The sequence below is a fragment of the Montipora foliosa genome, chromosome 13 (genome assembly GCF_036669935.1).
Source record: "Montipora foliosa isolate CH-2021 chromosome 13, ASM3666993v2, whole genome shotgun sequence".
Taxonomy (NCBI): domain Eukaryota; kingdom Metazoa; phylum Cnidaria; class Anthozoa; order Scleractinia; family Acroporidae; genus Montipora; species Montipora foliosa.
In genome coordinates, this window is record NC_090881.1 from 15,628,989 (window position 1) to 15,651,041 (window position 22,053).

The 22,053-nt window shown below is 37.9% G+C and overlaps 1 protein-coding gene across 2 annotated transcripts; it reads left to right on the forward strand.

Moving 5' to 3' along the window:
* Positions 1–4,008: 4,008 nt before the first annotated feature.
* LOC137982920 (cell adhesion molecule 3-like) lies at positions 4,009–19,091 on the forward strand. 2 transcript variants are annotated; one of them, XM_068830081.1, is made up of 9 exons: positions 4,009–4,134; positions 6,643–7,029; positions 7,420–7,821; positions 8,081–8,311; positions 9,545–9,700; positions 12,001–12,270; positions 13,954–14,130; positions 15,530–15,554; positions 17,579–19,091. In XM_068830081.1, exons 1-9 carry the CDS (start codon positions 4,029–4,031, stop codon positions 17,613–17,615), a joined length of 1,791 nt encoding a protein of 596 aa, XP_068686182.1. In that variant the 5' UTR covers positions 4,009–4,028; the 3' UTR covers positions 17,616–19,091. The 2 variants fall into 2 exon arrangements, with proteins under 2 accessions (XP_068686182.1, XP_068686183.1); XM_068830082.1 differs by having other exon boundaries at positions 13,969–14,130.
* Positions 19,092–22,053: the final 2,962 nt, after the last annotated feature.

Genomic DNA, 22,053 nt, shown 5'->3' on the forward strand with positions numbered 1-22,053 from the left:
CAGTTTCAACTCGGAATCCGTTCTATTCTCTGGTATTTGTATCAACGCAAAGTTTCCACTGGGGAAATTCAGTGTGACTATTGGTTTCTAAACCGAGGCCTGATCGCTGATTTGTTAGTCACTGAATAGTGGTATTAATTAAGAGAAATAACTAAGCCGCGACCGACAAATATGATCTCATGTTACATCGGTTTGGCTTTAAATTTATTTCTTGTAATCAATTTTTAAAAGAAAAGTACATTAAAGAACCAAAAAGAAGAAATGATCGCTCCTCGTTCTTACTTGAGCGATTGTCGGTAAGGAAGGCAAAAAACGGAGCTCAAAAGTATTCGAGTTCTTTACTTCTCAACAGAGGCCAAACTTCCTGGCATAGGGCTTCAACTTGATTCGAACCGACCCTCTGTGGCTCCAGCCTCTTTGAACAAATTAAACTCCCCGAATATGAAAAGAACCTTCCCCTTGACAAATTTACATGAATCTCATACCCAAACAACTGGCTATCAATATTAACAAACTCGAACTTAACTGTGCTGTAGAAAAAAAAACAAAAAACAAACAAAAACCAAAGCAAAACAAAACAAAAAAAAACATTAGCATTTAGTTGTTCCTTTTCCGTTTTTACCCGTGCAAATTTTCAAATGTTTGAGGATCAATTTTTGAAAGAAAGAAGAGTGACCACTCTATTTTCAAATATGCCTTTTACGCCTTGAGTCCCGATAGGTCAGCGACCTAGCCCTTGTATTGGTTTCGAAGGCAGAGATAACGATGCAAGGAAGGGCAGATGCTACTCTTTTAGTTCCTGTGCCACTAGGAGTAACCTTTTAAATACTCTGTTGGGGGAGGGGATCAGATGCTTTCAAATTGTTTCCTAAAAAATAACTCCACAAAAATATCCTCCTTTGGTTACGTTTTTTCTCCCCTTTCATATCGGCGGTCACGTTCCCAGGACTTTCCAACGCCCCACCAGAAAGCGAATGGAACGTTATGGGAACGAGATAATTAGGGTGTTAGGTGCTGCCCTCCATCTGGATCGTGGCAAAACAATTCAGTCTTATATGAATTCAACAATACAACCTTCAGAGGGAACCTACGTCGTCACTAAAGTTCTTATTTCCCGTTGTCTTAGCTCCTCTGCGCAGCAACCATCTCTTCAACTGAACACTACACTGTTCTAAGTTTCGCACGGAATACCTTCTTTAGTTAAAATAACATTTATCTCTTTGCTCTCCGCCGTGTTCTCAGTCCCCCCACGGGATCCCATCGTGCCTTACAGTTGCAAACCGTACATATATTCCTGCTCGTCTAGCACATGACGAATTATTAGCATTGGTTTGGTTGTATGCAGTCGTAATAACAACAACAATAATCATAATCCCGTGTTTCTTTCAGATAAGAGGAACACCACATAGATGCAGGATCATAAGCTATTGCTGGGTTAATTCCAACTTACTGTTCAAAGCAAGACCAAGTTCCAAATTGCTTGCTTATTGCGACTTGTATTCGCGTCTATGCTGAGTGAGACAAATTACCATAACAATTCACTTAAAGGTGAACCTTATTCACATTTCTACATAAGCGCATGTTATAAGCTTTCCTTTGAGACCTTTTTCATTCCCTCCATGGACACCCCAAAATTCGTTGAAAGGAAAATCCCTTCTGAATTGGGATTGACGCTCACAAGCAAAGAAGACCAAAAACCATGATAAATTCACAGACGTTTTAGAGCAATTGGCAAACTGTTATAGATTTGTAGCAACAAGTTAGAATATCATATAATGAATTAATGAGAGTATTCTCCCCGTCAGTTTGACTTTTATATACAAGTGCAAGTATAATTCATTCCCAGAGGAGCAATATAAATCTTCGGGCAGCAAACAGCTTGAGTGTTTTAAATACCTCACCTATCGAACAAACACATTCTTTCGTTTTTTTCTCGAATCACGAACCTCCCGTACTTTTTCTTACCAGAGACTCGCCAGTATAGCTCGGCATTGTCCTCTCACTTTCCCGGCCGGTGATTGGGTGAGAATTAGCATCACGTCAATGAAATGGGTTCTGATATCGCCATAAATCCAGTTCACATTCAATTATAATTATTGAAATATTCATTATCCAACGAAATACGAGAATATACATTCTAGAATTTCGTCTCGAATTTGCAATTTGTTTACAGTAACGTAGCTCAAAGTTGTGAAGCACCACAAACCTAGTTACCCAAGCAGGCAACATGTCCCCAACCAAACTAGTGAAAGTAATGGGCTCCTTTTCAATGACGCCATAAAATAAAATGCAAGAGAAAATGGAAAGAACTTATAGACGTCATCTTAAGGTTACACTTGTGCCGTGGTGCGAGGGAGGCCACTTTTGGTTAATCTGTGCCAATTGTGCAGGACATTATTAAAAGCGGATATCAAAAATGCGCAGCGGCATCTGTTTTTGTACTTTACATTAGGAAAGTCAATGGTTCCACTCCTGATGGAAGAGGAAGACTCGAACTTTTTTTCAAACAGTTTCCCACACCAAATCAAATTCACTATTTTACGAATTTAAGGTGTTTAAAAAATCTCCACCATTCAGTCACAGCTTTTTCTAATATTCAAGAATTTTATTGTTATCACGGTGAACAAAAAGTACTAAGTTCTCTAAGCTATTTGTCTCGCTATCTGTGAAGAGGGTTGATCTGAAATATTCTGGAATGAGTTTGTTTATAACGAACATTCTAAAATATGCGACTCGCGTTGTAAAATACTATGAACTCAATGGGATTTTCCACTTGAGTGAACTCTTGGAATAGTAACATGGTGCTAATTACGAAACTTCTTGTATGTTAAAAAATAATAAAATAAAAATGACGTTCTTGTCGCGCTGAGAAGTGTCACGGTAGTGTTCAGTTCTTTGGAACCGTGGATCGTCTTTAAATGCTTTGGAACTAACCCAGGGTTTTGTTCAATTTCTCAGAATTGGGGTCTCTTAATTAACTCTTTTTCCTACTTTCCCAACCGCGAGAAAACCGCGGTAAATCAGCCATCGCCAAAAAATGTTTTTTTTTTCCCTCAAAAAATATTTAAAGCTAGGGGGAAAAATACATCATTTTAAAGCTAAGAAAATAAGCTTTCCAACAGAATATAACTTACTTACAGACAACTGAAACATTTTATAAAAGCGAAAGTTGAACAAAAAAATTAAGGAAAAATAACACAAAAAAAAGTTTTCCAGGCTAAATTTGGTCATTTTAGCGTTGATTACGAATTTTTGGATGCAAAACTAAAACTTTCTTCAATTTATCTGCTTTCCGGGACATAAACAACATAACAGGCAACAGCATGCTAGCAACTTTGCAGATATCGCCGAGTCATGATAATACTCCTTGCTATGAATGCAGTTCTTTTCTAAGACTGCGGTGCATTAAGGTTGCGGGTATTGCCTCCAGTTTTTCCGAGTTGCGAGAATCATTCGAGCGGTAACGCCAGCGAACAGTCTAGATCCCGGGCTTGCGAGTTGACTGGGTCGCGGGTATTCAAATATGTCATTGGTATGCTTAAGCAATAGGTGACCTTTTTCCGTGTTTTAAAAAAAAAACCTCATCTAAACACGAGGGGGAGTTGGGAGAATTCGAGACAGTTATGCAAATCCGAGACGCAGTCTAGGGTTTGCGTAAATGTCGAGAATTCTGCCAACTCCCCGAGTGTTTAGATTAGGCTATGTAAACACCTAAAAAAAAAAAAACCTCTGTTGATTTTATAAAATATTTCTAAAAAAGATTTCGACAAATGAAGGAAATTCTGTTTTTTTTTTTTTTTTACTTCTTGATGAAAACAGGTTTTCCTAAAACACCCTCATATTTCGTACCAGCCAACCAAAACGCCCGTCTCACAACGCAACCAATCAAAATTCCGTGTGATGTCACAGACGTGATTACATACTCCCATGTAAACACAGCTATTGACCAATCAGAGTTCGCGTACTATCCTAATTATTTATAAATATTCGTATATCTGCTCCGCCAAGTCTCTCTTCATTCTAATCTAATGGGAAGTAATCCATCCGTTTTCTTAGAATTGTTTGGCAGTTGTAAATACGGATCAATAATGTCGAAAAACCTAATTTTCTTTCTTCTTTCACTTGTTCATGGAGGTAAGTAAGTATATATTGGTTTTCACATTGTTGGAATCACACAACTAACTAGACCAACTTTCAACGTTTCTCACAAGACTGTAACTGTCAGTATTTATGCCCTGTTGGTTTTCCTGTCAAACGTTGAGCTGTTGACGGCTAGTAAGATCAGGGCATGTACAGGACTAAAGAAGAATAGTCTCTTCATCGCCAAACTGCAGTTTAGAACAATCTATTTTCAACCTTGTTAAATAATTCTTCAATTTAAATATGACGGTCACAACCTTCGTTGTGTATATATTAGACAGCTGAATAAAATCTTCACATTTGACCCCTTGGCAAACGCTGCAGGATTTGGTAGCTGGATGTTGTTCCTCAACTTTTGCGGTCCGTCAAATTCACTTCGAAATAGTATTGGATAAATTTGAGTCATGTTATGCTTTTGTCTTTTCTAGCCAACTTAGCTTTCCTTGCTCAAGTTTAGCGGAAGTGAAATTAATAGATAGACGCAAGCTTGTATTAACTCATGCTGTATTTCCTAAAATACAAATCTAATTCTTGATTTTCAGTAGAAACCGACGTAAGGGAGATGTCACGTTTCGTTGAATTGATGTTTTTTTTTTAGTAAAGCAACAGTGTCGAGGTCTTAACGTGTGTATAGCAAGAGGTCAGATTGAAGAAGTGGAAGCTGTCTGATATCTTCACGATTAATTAATTCATTGGTCAGTCATCGGACCTTAGCGGTTTGTGAGAAGTCCAAAAATAGTATTGCGGATGCGGCTGGATAAACTAAGATAGATTACTGAATATCTCACCTAGGAAATCATCCTATGGATGTCATAGCCACCGAATACTGTGATACAAGCATTGTTCAAGGACACAGTGACACTATTTTGGAACTAGAATCACAGAAGAGTTCGCGCGGGTTAAGGTTTCTATCAAGCAACCTCGCGCTCTATTAAAATTTGCATCGTTAGAATAAACTTTATCCAGACCTGTGTTGCTATATATTTGATTGCATTTTTATGCAACAGTTTTCACGTTTCCCTAGTATACGTACGGATTTTTTGACCACCACTAACCCCATTCCTTGGGTCTCTACACGCATTCGCAATGCAAAAACTTGCAGCTGCAAGATGACCTTGCTTATTAAACAGAATTATAAAGGGATCACATGAATACTGCAGGCTGGCAGCCACGGAAGGGATCACTGAGAGATACAGTAGTTAATCACACTAAGTTTATTTTGTCTAAATGCACAGTGAGAGTCGAAGTGAGTTTGGCTCGAATGAAAAACTTTGCTACGAGTGAAACGAAGGTTGACTGCACATGATCATCAGTAAAGTTCTACCGAACTTTCTGATTATCGTCAAAGATATGCTCATTATCTTATTGTTTTATCGAAAACTAAACATTCGACCCATTAGTTGAACCACGAAATGTATCAACTTCCTTTTCCATTAGAAGTAAATGACAAAACCAGATTTTTTTCCTGCGCCATATTCATCACTAACCGAAAAAAAAAAAAAAAAACACGTTGAGCCAGACATGTTTCCTTCCCAAAACAGTTAACATTATTAACTGAAGTGGACGTGAACTGAATAGGTGGATGTTAATTAATAAGCAGAGCAGCAAAGCTATTTTGTTATTTGCAGTTTGAAGTCAGAGGTGAATCAGTACTTGCTATTAACCTCCAAGCTAGCCAACCACAATGCGCGGAAAGCACTATTCACTTGTGTGCTATATACTAACAAAGTAAATGCCTGTTTGTAAACTGCATAATCACTTTTCAGTAATGTTGAAAGTCAGCCCGAAACTTTATTTTTAGCGTTTTAAGCGACTTTAATATGATCAAGGGCCTAGAGATCTTAGTCGGGATATCATCATCTTCACGCCATGGACAAATATGTTAATGGTCATTAACCAAACATTGTGCTTGTGTCGGTCATTGAGTTTTAATGCCACATTGCCTTTGTAATGTCTCTCACTAAAGACTGTGAATACGTACGTTTTGCGGCTTTCACAGAGCCCTTTTTGCAATCCTAAAAATAGTAAAGAAAATGCAATCGACCCACCTGGGTTTTGCAACTGTGAAGAATTGTGCCGTTTTTTTTACACTGATTGATTTCCAGAAAAGTCGGTACCATCTGAAAGTTAATTCACAAATATTCGATTACCCTGTATTCGGTATGACGTGGTAAATAACGAGACACCAACCATGATTATACTGTGTATAAACCATCTCGCATCCGAAAACGGAGGTATTATTTTTGTTTTGTTTGTTATTTCAACCAGGAACCTTGCTCCCCCCATCATATTTTAATAAATCGATATTTACCATACCCATTTCTGATAAATAAGGTCAGTATATGGCTGCCGATAACAAAATTTATTTAGTTATTGGGAAGCTTCTGACGACGACCTCTTCTGACTTTCTCAGTTCGTTATTACTTATTGTTTTTTGGAACTAATGGTCCTTTGCTTTGAACAAACACACTGAGTCTTTAATGTAATGTTGTTGCTATGCAGGGTTCGGCGCTAAAATCGTCCGGCTATCGTCACATCCCGTAAGAGCGTTTCAAGGATCTGATGCTTTGTTTCAATGGATTCTAAATAAGCACCGTCCAGCAAGGCATGATTTCCAAAGATTGGTTTTCGGCATATGGAGGAACGGTTACCTTTCCTCGTACATTCTTTCAGTAACAAAAGATGGCGAAGTCATCCCAAACCCAAGCCTAAGAGACGAGTTCCCCTCCCTGGCTGAACGTGTTCAGTGGAAAGGAGACTTGGCCAAGTCTATAGCTGCTTTCCAAGTTTCTCAGATTGAGCCTGAAGACCAGATGGATTATGGATTGCGACTTGAATTTTTCACCTTGAGAGATTCGCAGTCTGATTTTCTTAGCCTTCGTGTTGAAGGTAACGGAAATATGGTTAAATCTAATCAAAATCAAGAATATCCTGAGGGTGTGCAAGTCCTTTCAAAAACAGAAGGCTGCTGATTTCAAATGTTTAAGAACACGTTTTTTTTTTCGTTAGCGCAAGGCTTTTTGACCGTAGACTTTTCTAAGGGCTAGAGGCTTGTCATCATCTTCCATTTAGCCTTAAATGATATGAAAAATCTCCGCATAGTACTTGTGATAAGTCAAATGTATTTGGTTAAGTATTTTTTTAAAATCAAGTACCAACGTTGGTGAACATATTAAAAATAATAATAATAATAATAATAATAATAATAATAATAATAATAATAATAATAATAATAATAATAATAATAATGCATTGACTTTGCTTTCTTAACAAATTCAGTGGAGACGAAGTCTGCGATCACTGCCATACTTTCACCACCCCTCTCAGGGGCCCCAGGGAGCAACACTTCCTTCCGTTGCGAATTCCAAGTAGGTGATCCTGACAAATCGGTCTACGATGGTATCACAGTTGGAACTTGGAAGCGAGGAGGGATCTACATGACACTACTAACTTTGACGAAGAACGAAACGATCATCTTAAATCCAAAGCTAGATCAGGAAGTGCCGAAATACATTGGAAGGGTCCAGGCCAAGATTTGGTCCATCAAGACAAGCAACACTTCTGCGCTTTCAATCGAGTTTAGAGATTTGAGACAATCTGATGAGAAGACTTATGGATGTCGCATGTTTTTTGGGCCATTCCAAGGCTCGCTTGGTGCATCAGTTTGGATTAACGTGGAAGGTTTGTGACATGGTAACCCTTGAGCCTTTGCAAAGTGAAAGAAAATACCAGAGAGGGAGAGGAAGAGATAGCTGAATCAATAATTAAAGTAGCCAACGCTCATTTATTTGACAAATAAAACCTTTTCTGTAGAAAGAATCTCCCTCGAAGGATTTGGAGACGCAAAATCATTACAAAATTGCATAGCTTTTGTTTTCGTATCAAATATGTAATTTGTCACCTTTGCTGATTTAGCGTTACTCCATTTTTCGTATTCTAGACCACAGTGAACAATACGAAAGCCGAATGACAGAAGAATCTTTCGAGATACGAGTGAGGGAATCTGTCAGGCTTCCTTGCCAGGCATTGTCAGAAGTAATACAGCTGGATGGGGCGTTTAAAGTGGTTTATTGGTCTTACTGTAGTTCTCAGAAGTGCCATGGTGAACATATAAAATGGTCTTGGGTGGCTGGTATGAACAGGACAGGGATCACTCGAGTTAACGATACAGGTAGAGTTCCACAGCTGGTTTCTGATAATAATAATAATAATAATAATAATAATAATAATAATAATAATAATAACCATAACCATAACCATAACCATAACCATAGCCATAACCATAACCATAACCATAACCATAACCATAACAATAACAATAACAATAACAATAACAATAATTATGATGTGACTGTAATCATGATCATGATGATATGATGACAATCCACAAACCAATTTCGAATTTTCAACTATACCATTAGTTTTGAACTTATGAAAACAAGGTATTCAATGGCGGTCATGTGCTAGCTAAAGTAAATCACATCCGGATTAAGGAAAAGCTAGCGCGAGAAGGGGAACTGTGGAGAGGGGGAGCGGAGGGCGGAAGATATCTCCTCCGCCTCCCCTCTCCCTAGTACTCTATTGTTTTTATTTTCTAGTGTTCGCTTTTTCCTTGATCCAGACCATTTTTCTCGCTCCACCCCACCAACTAAGAGCACGGTTAATCCTAACGATACAATTCATACTCTCAAGAACGAATAGCTGTTTATATTGTCCAATTTTCATTACTCTACATGCTAGCTGGTTGTCCGGATTTTGATTAATAAAATCGTCTGAACCGAGGGAAGGGCTGTTCATTTTCACCATAGAAAGAGCACGGGGCTTCAGTCAAAGCATTTCGTCTTGGGTGACTAACAACAGTGACAAGGGTACAATGATATCTCAATGGAAATGTTTACACAGTGAAACACCCGGAATGTTTTCTTAACCCATACACTTTTGTTAAGGATGAGGGTGGGGGGGGGGGGGGGGGGAAGGGGGCGTGATATTATATCCAGGCTTCTAGCAAGCCGTTCGTTCACGTCGTAGTTATTGCATAGTCGGTAAAATTATGCTGACATTCAGCAGATAGGGTTCCCAATATGTCGAGGCTCTAGTAACTTGTGTTCAGAGCTTCAGAGAAGAGAACAAGGCATGACAATCCAATTAAAAGACGGAAAAGTGACATTTCAGAAAATTATACCAAATTCCCTTAACAGCGTATTGATTCTGCATAATCCACAATCTTTATATTTGCTTATATAGTACATAACAGGCTACAAGTGAAGGTAAACATAAACAACAGTAAAATGTTTTCAAATGGAAAGACAAAAACACGACGGTGGGAGTGTTAATTTGGGTGTATGTAAGAGGGTTTAATTTGGTGAGGCGATCCTTAAAGAATAATCATATTGTCAACCTGCAGGTCCTTATGGAAACCGCACGACAATGTTTTCAAACGGCTCTCTTGAGATAGTCAATGTCAACCCCAGTGACGAGACGGTCTACAGATGCACTGTGGAGAGAATAAACTATGCCTCTCCTCGTTCACGCTTTTTCTTGTTAAAAATAGATTCTCGGGGTAAGTTATATTTATGTTTTCGTATCGAGAATCATGCCCTAGTATTCCAAAATGTCGTTAACCCTTTCTTCAACAAAGGAGTTGGAGGTTATTTTCGATAAATAGAAGCCCTGTGACATGAAATGCTTCTCAGGAAAAAATAAATAAACGAAAGCATGATAAAACCATATATATTTACCAAGAGCATAAAATTCTTGTTCATGAAGAACTGACAAATTATGGGATGCATAGAACACGTGACATCATAGGCTGCTTAATTTGTCTAATTATGCAATAGGTCAGTTTCGTATTCTAACGGTTGCACTGGATCTAGCATGAAATGGAGGCTCAATTAATTTGCATATGAAAAGAATTTCCCGCATTAACCTCCATTTCATGCTAGATTCAGTCCAGCCGTGAGAATTCGAAAATGGTCTATTATTTTCAAAGATTTTGCAATATCAGTGAAAAACTCCATCAGGGTACATTCTTGAATTAATGTTCAACGTTGACGTTTTAAGAATGAAGGGATTTAGCATCGCGTTTACGGCACGCATCAAACGTCCAGTTGAAATTTTCGTTTTAGTGCCAAAAGTAAAGAAACTCATTTGATTTTAGACGATTTCTTGCCTGTTAGTATAAGTAATCGTATGATTTCGGGTTCAATTTGGAATAAATAAGCACGAGTAAATATTTTCAAAGGCGAACAAAATAGGACGAGCATGTAGGGCGAGTACAATTTGTAGTCTTTGAAAAAAAATTACAAATGCTTATTTATTCCAAATTGCACGAGAAAAATCATGTGATTAACTAGAGCAAAAGCAACTCAGGCGTATCACGCAATCACAAAAAAATTTGTGCCATAAATTGCGCCATCCACGGCACGGATTTGATTGGCCATCAGTGCAAGAATTTCACCTGCATTGCAATTGGATTAATTGACGTGCTGTCACCCAATAAACGCGCTGATTTTTTTTCATGTATTCACTACTCGCACAATCCCATACTGCAATTCGTTTTGGGGATTATTTGCATTAAAACAATGGATATGCAATTCACTGAAGCATGATACAGTCCAAAGAGTGGGAAAAAATGTATATATATATATATATATATAGAAGAAGGCCGAAACAGTACTGTCTGCAGTTAGATATAGCTCTTTGGCATTACAAAGCTATATATATATATATATGTATATACATATATATATATATATGTATATTTGAATGAAGATTGGCTTACCAACGGTGATGCCGCTTGGAAGAAGGATCCAAAGGATACTACACGCTTGCACTCGAAAATTGTAGTTTGTGTAGAAAGAGTAAACAGCGAACTTCTTCCGTGGCCAAAACTCTTTAATAAACGTTTCGCCCTTCGGGCTTCTTCAGTATAGAGTTACAGGGTTAAAAATACTTGGAATAAGAATCTCTCTAAGACTAAGACTTAAATAGGCTAAAAAATATACAATGCAATCAAAATAACAAATAAGAACAATAAAAACAATGATATGAGAGGAAAAAGGTATTAGACCACTAGGGTATTGCATGATAGTGTAGAGAAAATGACGCAACAAATTCCCAAGTCAAAGCCTTTGAACAAAGGCGCTTTCTAGCTCACAATGCCATTTTCGGGACAGGATCCGAAAAAAAGGCCTTTGAATGGATCATAAACAAAATCCTAGTCATCAGCACCCGAACTTAAGCATTGTGTGCTATACTCTCAGCCCCGTAACAAAATCCTTGATTGAGCCTTTGAACAAAAGAATCCCTAAATTTATAAAATATAAAAAATAAAAAGGACAACACTTGTGAGTGGTGTTTACTCTTTCTACACAAACTATATATATATGTATATATATATATATATATATGTATGTAAAGAACCCCCCAAAACGCATTGCACTGCGGGATTGTGCAAGTAGTGAATATTATTAGCTACAGATATCGAGAAACTTCTCAAAGAAGAGGGACGAGTTAGAATAAGAGAGTCTTTATGCTTTTGTAACAAACAACAACCTGCTGATTCTTGTGTGCCGTGTTCCGTGTAAAGGCGGTGCGAAATCTGTCTATCATCTGTCGGGAGAGATCTTCAAGATGTCAAGGATTCACCCTAATTAGATGCACGCGGATTTTAATATAGGTTACAAAGTGTCCCCTTGCTGTTCTCCCCAATTTCAACAGCACTCTTGTCTAGGAATACATATAATCAATGTTTCAAAGTGTACACTTATCTCTGCTCCGGAGGTGAAGTAAAGGTAATCATTTGAAATTGATATCAAAATTGGGTGTCTATTTATACAAATGTGCGTGAATTCTTTCCAGTGCCACCAAAGATAACCTCACGATCACCGGATGAAGTCAAAGTGCATGAAGGAAACGTGCTTTACTTAAAGTGTGATGCAAAGGGCATGCCTGCTCCCATCAAAGTCTGGAGTAGGGACGGACAGGCCCTAGAGAACACAACTCTTGTTGACGACCACTTCATACTAGAGAATGCCACAAAAGCCGATGCCGGTGCTTATATGTGTGTAGCCTCTAACTCTGTTGGATCCGACAGTTACATGGTCATAGTCACCATATTGCCCACCGAAGGTAAGCGTTTCTGATTTTTTGATTTTTTATTGGGAGAAAATAACAATACTTGGACTTCAATGATTTTAAAGACAGCTACTTGTTTTCTCCCTCGTTTTGTGTAGCACTTTTTCTCCGTATTAAAACTTTCAAACTCGAGAGATCCCGGAAAAATCAAACATTGAAAAATAAAAAAACACATGGCTTTTTTTTAATTCCCGACTAGGTACTCGAATTGTATCTTAACGCAGTTTACGCTTTTTACTCGACATTTTTTTTTCCAAAGAATACTGTACGCGATGGAAGAGAATGCAGACAAGCGAGCTTTTCTTTTCAATGCCGTTTGTTAAACATTCAAAGAAATAGACTTATCTCCTCCATTTTGCCACTAGTAAGAGAAATGGTTACTTACCTTCCCACACAAAGCGAGATCTTTCAAAAAAGCAAGTTCTCAAGGTTGGGCAGAATTTGATCGTTTTTGGTTAAGCCTTCGAAACATGTCAACAGTTTCCTAGTGTTTGAGCCTGTGGGAGTCTTCCTAAGAATCCTGCCATTTCGGAACATTTTGCCTTGTCTCCTCCTTTGCAAAATCTCGGAACATCGAAATGTTCGACACTTTTGAAAAATTTGCATTTCTCTTCTTTTAGGTCTTTTCAGTTGTGCATTTGTTTGCATAGAGCAAATCTATAATAAGAAAGTTTTCGAAACATACCAATAAGGCCATTAGGCGACTTAATTGTTTTTCCTAGTTTTTAGCTTTTGGAAGTTTTCCCAAAAATGAGCCATTTTCTTCGTCCCAATTTCCAAAATCTCGGAAAAATCCATTTTTGGACAGTTTTGGGAAACTTGACATTTCTCTTATTGTAGGACTTTTTTAAATTATAATTCATACCAATTTGGCCATTAAACGACTTGTATTTCATAATCAATTTTCCTAAAATAAATCAGCTATTTTCAATGTATAATTTTTTCCTTTACTTGGTCCCCCATTTTAATTTCTTTTTTTTTTCGCTCAAAAGAATAATGCCAACGTCGTATGTCACACCCTTCTGTCATCTCTTTCCACTTTTACTGATAGATGACTGCAGGAGCCTATGATATGGAGCGTACAACTCCATTGTATTTGTGGAATTAACAGCGTTTTTATAGATGGAGTTGTTTTTAGATTTTTTTTTCCGTGAACCCAGACCTTTCCAGCTAATCCTCGCACAAGTCGTGGGTGGGACATGGTTACCCATGGAACTGCGAATGGTCACTCGATCTCATGCCAGCCATGATCTACGAGAATGTCGTTACATAGACCTAGTATTCCAGTTTTATGTCTCTGGTTAAAGTCTCCTGATTGAGACAAGCTCCATGTAAAAGTAGCAGTCTGTTTCACGACCGAGACGTTAAAGGGAATGGGCCTATCCCTGTGAAGTCAGAAAAAAAAAGTCGTTCTCTCCTGCTTTCAAATAATTTCTGCATTGACTGAGTTGACTTGAGTTTCTGTCTCACTTATGGCCAACTTGGAACCCAGTGTGAACTTGCCTAATAGCCCATAATTGTTTTAAAATGGTGGGAATGTTTGAAAATCAGATATCAATTCATTCGTTAGTACATTTAATCCATGTTTGCTGTCTTCTTTTCGCGCATTTTCAAAAGTTGAAAAAGTGTTGCGAATTTGCTTGCAATCATACGAGTTATTAACTGTAACCTCTTCAGTTTTTCTCTCGAAAGGACCAGGGACTACAAGTATTTCGACCAAGGAAGGACTATCAGGTGGTGAAATTGCTGTAATTGTTGTTGCTTTAGTTGTTGTTTTGTCCATCGCTGTGATACTTTATTGTGTCTGGAAAAACAAAGCTCGCCATGACAGACAAGCCCGAAGAGGGAAGAATGGTGGGTTAACTTCTTACGTTTCTTTACTCAGCTTGTTGATAGACTACACTTGGCATTCAGTAACTTGAGTCTTGTTAGCTAAGAACTTAGAACTATTGTGGGAATCAATATAATGCAATCTTCAGATCAGCGAATTATGAGCTAAGAGATAAATAGATCATTAATATGTAAGGTGCGTGCCTATTAGACATTATTGGTATCTTCACAGTTCGACTGGAAAGAACATGCGAGGAAGTCTCATGTGGGGGAAATAATTTGCATGTGAAACTACTCCCTCTCATCAGCCTCTCCTTTGCGCTCGTTTCCAGTGCAACGGTGAGAACATATTACGGAACACATTACGGAATTAAATGCCGTTAGCGACTTTTTATTGTTCAAATTATCACAAAGCTCTTTGCGCGTTGATAGTTGATTGACGAATCATCCGAGTGTGCTTAAGGTACCACATCTTTCATAGTACGTCTTCGCGTTGAAATTAGAGTTTAAATAATTAAAGACGTCTTATTTGTTTTGGTGCATCGTTTAGTGAAAAGCAATATATCCCAAAACATTTATTAAATCGGGGAAATGCAACAGCGATATAATCAAGGTCCCGCGATGATTATTAACTTGGATATAATTGCACTTTTCTTTCTTTATAAGAACGACTAATTTTGGGGCTAAGGATGAACGTTCTTTCTTTCTTTATTTATTTTCCGATTTGAACCTGAAAACGGTCTTGACATGATCTTAAAGTAGCGTGGTAAACTAGGCTCGAATTTAAGCTGAGTTCTTCTTCACATTTTTTTTTACCTTTATTTAAACTGCTCACGAAAACAAACAAAAAAAGCAAAACAAAGAGAAAGAAAACAAACAAACAAAAAAAAGACGTCCTTAATTGACTCTCAGCCTTGGTATATTCTTAGTATGTTCTTAAAATTTGGTTAATCTCAGCCTGAACGTTTAAAAAAATGTTCTTATACATGCATTTAGTATATACTCAACAAAATAACCCGTTTCCTATTGGTCAATGACGATCGCATAAATAGCATACAGGTTATAGAGTGCAATTCGAAAATTGCTAAAGAAACAAAGCAAGTGATGCAGTTATTTTGTCGACTATGAAATATAATAAAAATCGTATATACTTGCTCGTGCATTTCGTGATTTATTGTCACTCGTGATGTTTTAAAGGTTCTCAAAATCCACTCGCCTCCGTCTCGTGCAATTTTGAGAACTTTTAAAACAACAATCGCGCCCATAAATCACGAAGTGCAGCCGTGTTCCTACGATTTTCTATACATATATATAGAAAGTGTTTATTTCTTTACAATACCCGAGCATCTTAAAATTGCCACCCCAAGTCCCGGTCGGAAGAGTTGATAAAGTAAATCTCTCTATGTCTATCTCTATTTTTCAGCTGTCAATGGCACAGGTGCAGAAGTGTAAGTTTTTCAGAGTGGTTTCTCCATTTTATGATTCCTATATTGTGACTTGTTTAATTTGTACGTTGATTAAGCATAGATACAGGAGTTCAAAACTAGGAGGAATAACCCTAGAGTGATCGTTCTTCAGACTCTTGGCCCGTTTCTTCAAATTCCCGAAGGTTTTCGGGTGTCAGAAAGGAGACAATAATCGTGTTGCACGTGCAGTACACATTTCAATGCATCTGTATGCCGTTTTCTACAAACCAACAACGTGAAATGATCAAATTTGAGGACGACGTAAAACATACAGATATGTATTGATCATTTTTATCCAATCCATCTATAGGAGAGGTCACTCATATTGTACGATGTATATAAGCGAGATGGAATAAGCATAATTTACTAACGGCGGCGCTAAGATTATATTTGAAAGCGAGATTTTGGTTTACGTTGCTGCTATCTTTGCTTAAAAGGCCTATTGTCTATTGACGACTTCAAAGTGACAAAAATTTGATTGCCATGATATCAAATAGAGTGGGCGTCCTCAGTTTGCCTGTAGTGAGCTTAGTAATCAACCATGACGTTGAAGAGAACGAGAAGGGCATTAACCAATCCGTTTAATGTGAGAAAACGATGGCTTTGCACGCCCTGCACGTGCAATTTAAATTTTGCTACATTTTGTCTTCCTGGCAGCGACGTGAAATGGCGAAAGTCGAGGATAGGTTGAGTTCTCTCTTAACATTGGCACCATTCCTACCAATTTTATTCCTTTCAATTCCAAGATACTTGGAATAATTGCAACTTATTAGGATAATAGGCAGACACATTTTTAGATCACATTCTGGTAGCCATCATCGTTGTCTGTGCTTAATTTTAGGAACCTTAAGCAAGGACGACAACGACGGCTACGAGAACGTTGTCTTAAGATATTAGGGAGCTTACGAAAAGAGGACGACGACGGCTGCGCGGACTTCATTTAAAAATACAAGTTCGCGTTATTCATATCACTACGAGACTATTTCATGTCGTTTCGCGTTAAAAAATGTGTAGTAACTGTCGAGGAATTAAACTAGTATGACTCGGTTGGAAGCGTACAGAAAGAACTGAAAATTCATCGTCATGTACTAACGTCCTCCACAGAACCTTGAATTTGGTCAATTCACGTCGTCATTTAGGAGATGACGACAAAGAAATGTACCAAAATGTAAAACGCACGTGCAGAACCATGTTTTTACTCACTAAAGCTATTGTTTTGTAGCATCGTCGTTGCCGTCGGCGTCGTCGTTCCGTAAGCTCCCTATATAATTTCCCGTTTTTGTAATAATTTTGAGATTACTCCAAGTCGCTCCTAATGGAAAATGTGAGTTCACAATCCAAGAATAAAATTGGCGAGAACGATGTGGATATTAAGTGAGAAAATTGAAAAGTCATGGCCAGGTGCACGCGTCCTCCACGCAATCTCAAATTTGATCATTAACACGTCGTTCTCAAGACGACAATGGCAAACAAATGTATCAAATGTAAAAGGCACGTGCAGGGGTTGCAGAACTATTGTTTTTGTTAATTAAGGACGGTGCTTACTATTGCTATTGCACATACGATCTGCGCATCTCCAGATAAATAACTCGGATTTCCTATTGGTGATGCTTACTGATGCAGAGATATTTTTACGCGGTTTTAAACTATGCAGAGAAAGTAGATCTTAGCAAGTACTCTTGGTATTCAAAAAGAAAATTGGGGGTAGCCATGCATTCTTTAGAAATAATCGAGCTTCAAATTGAGAAAGAACGCCATACATTGCTTTGTATTTTAGAGCTCTATACAAATATTGTTCATGAATTATCTTTGAAAAATGCGTGGTTACCCCCGATTTTCTTTTTGGATTTCAATAACACTTGGGAAGATCTACCTTTCCTGCATAATCATAAATTAGGGCAAAAATACATTTGAATTAGTAGGCACCGTTCTTAAACCTATTTTTATGTTCTCGTAGCCGTAAGCTCCCTTTTCCCTGTATCTGACGCATGTCTTATCTCTTGCAGAAGAGTTCTGTACAAGGCGGAGGGAACTGTGCTTTGACGTGAAGCTTTCAATGTTAGGACATAACAATATCACGTACTCAAATGATTAGTGTGTTATTACAAGCGCTTTGAATAGGAATTAATTTACCCTATCATATCAGAATACGTAAGAGGAGTGTAACAACACGATGAAAAATGGCCAGAGATATCAATTTTACAATTGAGACTGAGATTGGTTCTAACCCTAAATATGTGGTATGTGTAACTGAGACGAACAGGTTTCACCTAGGCAAAAACTGACTCAGCACGGTTTTAACGGATTCAACTAAAGACACGTTCTATTGAGATCAACCATTTCAACCGCAAACCAGTTGAGATTCCCCAGTAGAACACTTTTCAACCGTTTTCGGTTGAAACTCGGTGACTCCAGAGAATAGTCCTTACCGGACTTCTCTGCGTTGAAAAGGTGAGGGAAAAAACCTTGGCTGGAGCCCACGGCCGAATTAAAAAAAAAAAAGAAAAAGTATGCGAAAACGCTTTTTCAACCGTGTCAACCTAGTTTGATGCCGGTTGCAAAAGTTTCTCAACTCAACCAACCTAAAACGGTTGATCCCAATAGAACACGACCCAGGTTTAAAATGTGTGGTGCTGTTCCTCAAAATATTCGCTTTTTTTTTTTTGCTCCAAATCTCACATATTTACCTTGATTACATGTCCATTGAATTAATTTAACCTTTGGGATGAATTTTCCGTCGAAAAATTGGTAATTTGGGTGGTTTTTGGCCAACAGACGTTAATTATGCGCAGTGCAATCTGCCTCATTACCGTATTAACGGGTCGCAAATTTGCCATTTTTATCTAATTATCATATGACACATCGCTAAACGAACTACTAAAAAAAATCAAAAAAATATTTGTGCCTGTTTAGTTTTCCGACAAATTTATTTCCAAGAAAGCAAATTAAATGACGAATATTTTTCTTTCGCATCCAAAAATTTGTAATCAACGTTAAAATGACCAAGTTCGTGTGGAAAAATGTTTTTTTTTGTTATTTCATGTTTAACTTTTTCTTGTATACTTTCTTTTTATAAATTGTTGTTTTAGTTCTATTTAAGAAAGTTATATGTTTTTGAAAACCTTATGGTCTTAGCTTTAAAATGATGTATTGCTTTCCCCCTAACTTTGAATTACATTTGCGATGGCGGTGAAATGCTCTACCAACTTAGCCACACAGTTGGGAGCTGGTCAATTTGTTGGGCTCATGTGTTCCTGTGAAAGTTGGTAGAGCATTGCACTGGTATCGCAGAGGGAACTTCTCAGGTGTCTAAAAATACAATTGCTTAAATTTCCCTGGTAAGTGCGAGGCTCGCTTTAATCTTTCGTTTAACATACTGTAAAAAAGTCCATCTTGAGGCTTCAATTTATTCTTGGAGGTTTTGATAAAAGTTGGTTCTTGATTAATGCTTGAAAACAAGGCAATGCAAAATATATATTTAGTCTCCTTTGAAAAGTGAACAAATAAACAAAAGAAGAACAGGAAGACTCCAATCTCAGTTTAACCCTTCATCCACAACTGACGTGCAGACAGTGCTCGAGTCTCGGCTATCATTACAGTTATAAGTCACAATTATTTCTCGTACAGAAATTGTCTATTAACATGATATTGTGAGTTGACACAACAGTTCAGTTGCTCCGAGAGGTTTTCTCCGGGTACTCCGGTTATCCCCTTTGCCCAAAAACCAATGTCTGATTAATTCTATGTTCAATAGTGTTCCAAATTAGTGGCAGGCAATAGAAGGGACAGCGCCATTTTGTAATTTTTGGGGCTTGTCCACTAGGGTTTTGTTGCATTTGTTCCATGCATCAGAGCAGTAATCGAAATGTGCCTGAACCAACGAGATGGAAATGGATAGCAAGGTCGAGGCTGGGTAAAATGTCGTATGCCCTTCAGCGTCCCGATGGAGTATGCAATTTTTTTCGTGAATTTAATTATTTGTGTTCACTCCAGGAGAGGAGTAAATTAGTACCGTTAATGATTTAGTAGAGGAAACTTGTTTAATAATTCCCCTTGATTTGATGCTTTTACGTCATCAGAAGACTTGGCGGACTTTTTGTGGTAAACACGTGCTTAATAACCATTTATTCAATGTCAGCCTAGTTTTGACACAGCACTCACATAAACCATAGTTAATATGAGGAGATGGTTATGAAACTCAACATGTTTCTTTTATGTTTTTGTTTGCTGTTTTGGCCCTGATCATGCACTAACCACGCCCTTTTTTTAAAGACAGGCAATCAAAAGTTACGATAACTTTATACAGAATCCAGTTGTAAACCGAATACAAAAGAGAATAATAATAATAATAATAATAATAATAATAATAATATTATTATTATTATTATTATTATATGTTTACATATTTGCAATCTCGACCCCAGAGGTCTTTTTTTCACTGAAGGATAGAAGAGCTCTGGGGAAATCTGAGGCAGTGTCTTCTCATTGGTTTTCGTGAAGGACAATCAAACTTGTCCTTATTGGTGCATTCATGTTAGCACGAAGAGTGAGCAGGCGCTGTAAGGCTTTAAAAAACCAACGGCGCATGTTCTCCTACATAGAGTGTACTTCTTAGAGCCTCGGGTCAATCCGAGGCTCTGGTGACGATAAGTATTCAACAGAGCGTTAATTAGTAAAGTCATCTAGCATGACAGTTTTCAGCGTTTCTCTTTAAATCATTATGACGAGTGTAACCCGACTCTTCGAGTAAACACAAACGGTTGCAAAAAATTGTGGGCTGTTCAAACACTCAAGCAACCTATAGGTAGTCGACGGTTCGATCTTACTGTAAGAAAAGATGGAGTTTAATGTGCGGACAAACGGCTTCAACAACCGTTCGATTTTGATGAACGTTGATCACTGGGAAAGGGGGGGGGAAGAGTTTAACGGACTCAAAACAGTATCAAAATGCGATTCAACAAAGCTTTTGAGGTGGATATGTCAATGAGAGACCGATTAGTGCGCACGCGCATACCTACCAATGGTGAAAGAGGGTGGCAATTGACTTCAACTTTATTTAACATTCCGCAATAACAAAAGAAGTGTTGGATGGCTCTTGCAGCAAAGCTTAAAACTCATTCAGCATCGATTGAACTTCGATTCGGCATGTTTCAACACGATTGAAAGGTGTGGCAAACGTTTTCAACACTGCTGTTCAACAAAACGGAACGGATGGTTGAAGCAAGTTTAAAACCGTTTGACGAGGCAATTACGAGGTGGCAACCTCCTTAAGCAGTAATTTCAATTTGATTGGTCAAAAGAGGAAAAACGATATTTAGACAAAAATTGTCATGAATGCATTTATAGCGCAAAATGCGTGCGCGGGCAGAGCATCATAGTGAAGAATTAAAGCAACGGAGAACGTTTTCCGTGTTTCCGTAGCCTCATTTAAACACCAGGGGGAGTTGGGAGAATTCAGAACATGTATGCAAACCTGAGACGCAGTCGTACTATCCTAATTATTTTATAAAATATGGTAACTCATCACCATGACGTCATCGACCGTCCGTACGTCCGTCCACTCCTCTATGTATGACAATGTAACCAGTATCACCCTAGTTTACCGCATATATCTTTGATATTTGACATCAATGTTATGATCAATTAACACTTGTGAAAACAAGATATCCGCTGACCGGTATCAGGTGACCATATTGCCGGCTCAATCTTAGAGCTTACTTAGGTCAGCTGTTTTTTTTTCTTTATTTATTATTATTTTAAAGTAGACTGCTGACCAGGTACTGGTTTTCGATTGGATTGCAGGTTCAACTCAGGTTAACTAAAATAAACATAAACGAGGCTTCATTTTTCGCGCGCTTTCTGTGATTCGACGCAGCTACACGGCCATACTACATCAACTATAGTTGTTACACAGTCAACGCTTTTTGTGTTCAGGTGGAAAAAGGTTTGGAAAATGTTTTCTTTCTGCATTTTTCGCTGGTTTCAATCCAGTTCGACATACCATGATAGCTGTGGTCCACACTGGTGACTACGCAGTTATCCAAGTCAAGCATCGGTGGGATGTAAACTTAAAGCTGTTTTTATTTTTTATTTGCTTAAAGCTGCTTTTTTATCTGTAATACAATTTTTGGCATATCTTTAGAAGCTCGGATAAGGTTACATGATGCCTGGAGTACCTTTCTAGAACAGAAACGAAAGAAGAGCGAAAGAGAGAGACAACGACAAAACCGAATACAAGTAATAGCTTATACTAAATGCGGATGCGTTAAAGTGGATGCGTAAAAAAAGTGGTTCAATCAGTTTTTCTTTTGTTTAGGAATGAAACTCGAATTTTTTATTGTCAACTGGAAAATTTGATTGTTTGTTTTTCTCTAAAATGCGAGCGAACAAGTGCTTTTTTAATCCGTTTGCCCAACTGACCGGTTTTCGATGTGCCTCGATAGTGACAAGAACATTTTGCCCTTATGTTATATACAAGTAA